This window comes from Branchiostoma belcheri, unplaced genomic scaffold, assembly GCF_001625305.1.
Source record: "Branchiostoma belcheri isolate BF01 breed outbred unplaced genomic scaffold, Haploidv18h27 scaffold3, whole genome shotgun sequence".
In the NCBI taxonomy this organism is placed as follows: Eukaryota; Metazoa; Chordata; class Leptocardii; order Amphioxiformes; family Branchiostomatidae; genus Branchiostoma; species Branchiostoma belcheri.
The window spans coordinates 2418985-2421422 of record NW_017803909.1 but is presented as its reverse complement, the minus strand read 5'-3'; the positions used below and the strand labels follow the sequence as shown (position 1 = coordinate 2421422).

Sequence of the window (2438 nt, the reverse complement as noted above, 5' to 3'; positions counted from 1 at the left end):
TGTGTGTGTGTGTGTGTGTGTGTGTGTGTGTGTGTGTGTGTGTGTGTGTGTGTGTGTGTGCGTGCGTGTGTGCGTGCGTACGTGCATGCGTTTGGAGTGCTTCTACATTACTTTGTCTGTCCTCTATCACAGGTCAGTCCTTTCGTCAACCGGAGGTTAGGAGTTTGTAGTCTGGTTGGCAACAGCGGCATCTTGACTGGAAGAAAATGCGGTCAGAAAATAGATTCCGGCGATTTTGTCATTAGGTAAGCTGTTATCCAGGATTAAAACACGGGAAGACAACATAAACGTTTATGTCTTTAAAGAATTAAAAAGGAAAAAGAGATTTAGAGATCTAGACTTACAAGCTGGTGGAGTCTGAGCACTACAATCTCCTGTTTGTTTACTACAGGTTCAACATGCCTCCTGTGTGTCCTCCGTACTTGGACGACATCGGCACACGCACGAACATGGTCACAACCAGTCGGGATAGAATGAGATCCAAGTAAGAGGATATGTTGGCTGCAAACCTTGATGAAATTTAAAGAGAACGAAGTGAGCTTCTTAGATGTGTTGTTATTCTTTTCGATCGCATGATCATGATTCAAATAACGTTCGGTATGCCGTTTCGAGACATGTATTATATGATGATTTTATCAGCACTCAGAGAAGGTTTGATACAACCTTGACGGGCTTCTTAAGTTCTTGACTGAAACGCACCAAACGTTGGCGCCAGTTTCATCAGAGTAAATAATGAAGTCATGATCATTGATACACCAAACGTTTTGCATGAGCTCAGCGAATAACATTTTTGCAGCATAAGCCAATGCTGATACGTATATTGTGTGATCCTGCACAGGTGGGCGCTTCTGAAGACCGGTACCGGACAGAAGAAGTTCCTTCACCACCTGCACGACCAGTACGGTCAGGACACCTTCATCGTGTCGGCACCTTTCACAGTCCTCAAAAACGTAAGGAATGGGAATGGGTGGGGGGTTGGGGGTGTAAACATATCAGTAGTGCTGTCCACAGTTAGTTGTGTAGCATACAATGATTATATGTACTGTAATCCATCCGTGAATAGTTTCATCAGGTTGGTAAGTCACTGAGTAAGGAGACTCTTTCTACACAACCAAGTCTTTTATTCAGCGGACGTTTCGGTGACCGTCTGTATTCGGGGGAACCAGTCAGAATTGCTGAGGAAGGTGACAGACGGTCACCGAAACGTCGGCTGAATAAAAGAGTTGGTTGTGTAGAAAGAGTCTCTTGACTCAGTACTGTAATTCACTTTATGTTCACGGTAGTATCAAAAGTTTTCGGTCTGAGAAAAATGTAGGTGTTCACGGAAAACAATCATGAATTACAGTGTATCTTTTAACATTGTTGTGCAACTAGACATTATAGGAAAGCACACAATGATAACTGTGAACATCTTGTCCAATCATGGTCAAAGAAAAACAGCTATAGTACCCATAGTTGCGAAATGTTTCTAAAACTGTCCCTACCACGCCACACCCCCACCCACCCCTAACCCAAACAGATCGAGGCCTTGCTCAGCGTCTCCAAGGTACTACGGTCCAACAACTCCTCTGTAGTACCACTGTTCATCAGTCCCATCCATGTCAGACAGGCAATACAGACTTGGGGAAAACTAGGGTTGAAGCTGGAAAAGGGAAAGATAAACTTTTCTTCAGGTAAGAGAACAAAAAATCACTTTGGATTCTGAGGGGGGGTGAATCTTTATCTAGCAAATACACAGTAATTTCTAAGGCAGAGGGCAGGATAGAACCATCAATAGGTACAGTTTTATTGGTTTGTTATCATAAATCGGCGGTTGATAACTGTGTAAGCTGCTGTGTAGGCAAGAGGTCTGATTGGGTTTGATCGAGTACAAGAATCTCCAAGCATTTTTGTAAAGCTATTACAAAAAGACCTCTGGTACAGGATTACTTTTCTAGTTGCACATCGTAACGATAACCTTGGCATGAAGTCATTGCATACATACTTCAGCACAGCCATTGCATTGATCTTTGCATTATTAATGCCGAGCGACAGGGAGAAAATGCCGATGCAAATATATCTTAGAATTATAGTAGAAGCGTGGAGCATAAGGCCCCATTCCCACTAGGATAAAATTGTCCGGATCGAGCCGAATTGATTCGCTTTGATCCGGCTTCGACCCGGCTAGATTCGGTTCCGATCCGATTGGAAGCTGGATTAAAGCCGGATCAAAGCGAATCAATTCGGCTGGATCGGATCCGGACAATTCTATCCTAGTGGGAAAAGGGTATAAGGCATTTCCTTTTTGTTCACCAGGTTTCTACTACACCTCCGTGGCCTTGGAGCTGTGTGATCAGGTTAATATCTACGGGTTCTGGCCGTTCCGTACGGACAGGGAGGGCCGGCCGGTCCGCTATCACTACTACAAGTCCGTGGATAGTGGAGGGTTGAACAACAGC

General features: G+C 44.3%; 1 protein-coding gene across 1 annotated transcript in view; it reads left to right on the top strand.

Annotated features, from left to right (window-relative positions):
* The first annotated feature begins 77 nt into the window (after positions 1 to 77).
* Positions 78 to 2438, top strand: part of LOC109473338 (alpha-N-acetylneuraminide alpha-2,8-sialyltransferase-like) — a 2481-nt gene continuing 120 nt past the window's right edge. Inside the window, exons 1-5 of the mRNA XM_019773204.1 lie at positions 78 to 245; positions 392 to 484; positions 839 to 950; positions 1520 to 1673; positions 2296 to 2436. Of these exons, the coding sequence (XP_019628763.1) occupies positions 399 to 484; positions 839 to 950; positions 1520 to 1673; positions 2296 to 2436 (493 nt within the window). The 5' untranslated portion in view covers positions 78 to 245; positions 392 to 398. The remainder of the gene's footprint in view (positions 246 to 391; positions 485 to 838; positions 951 to 1519; positions 1674 to 2295; positions 2437 to 2438) is intronic.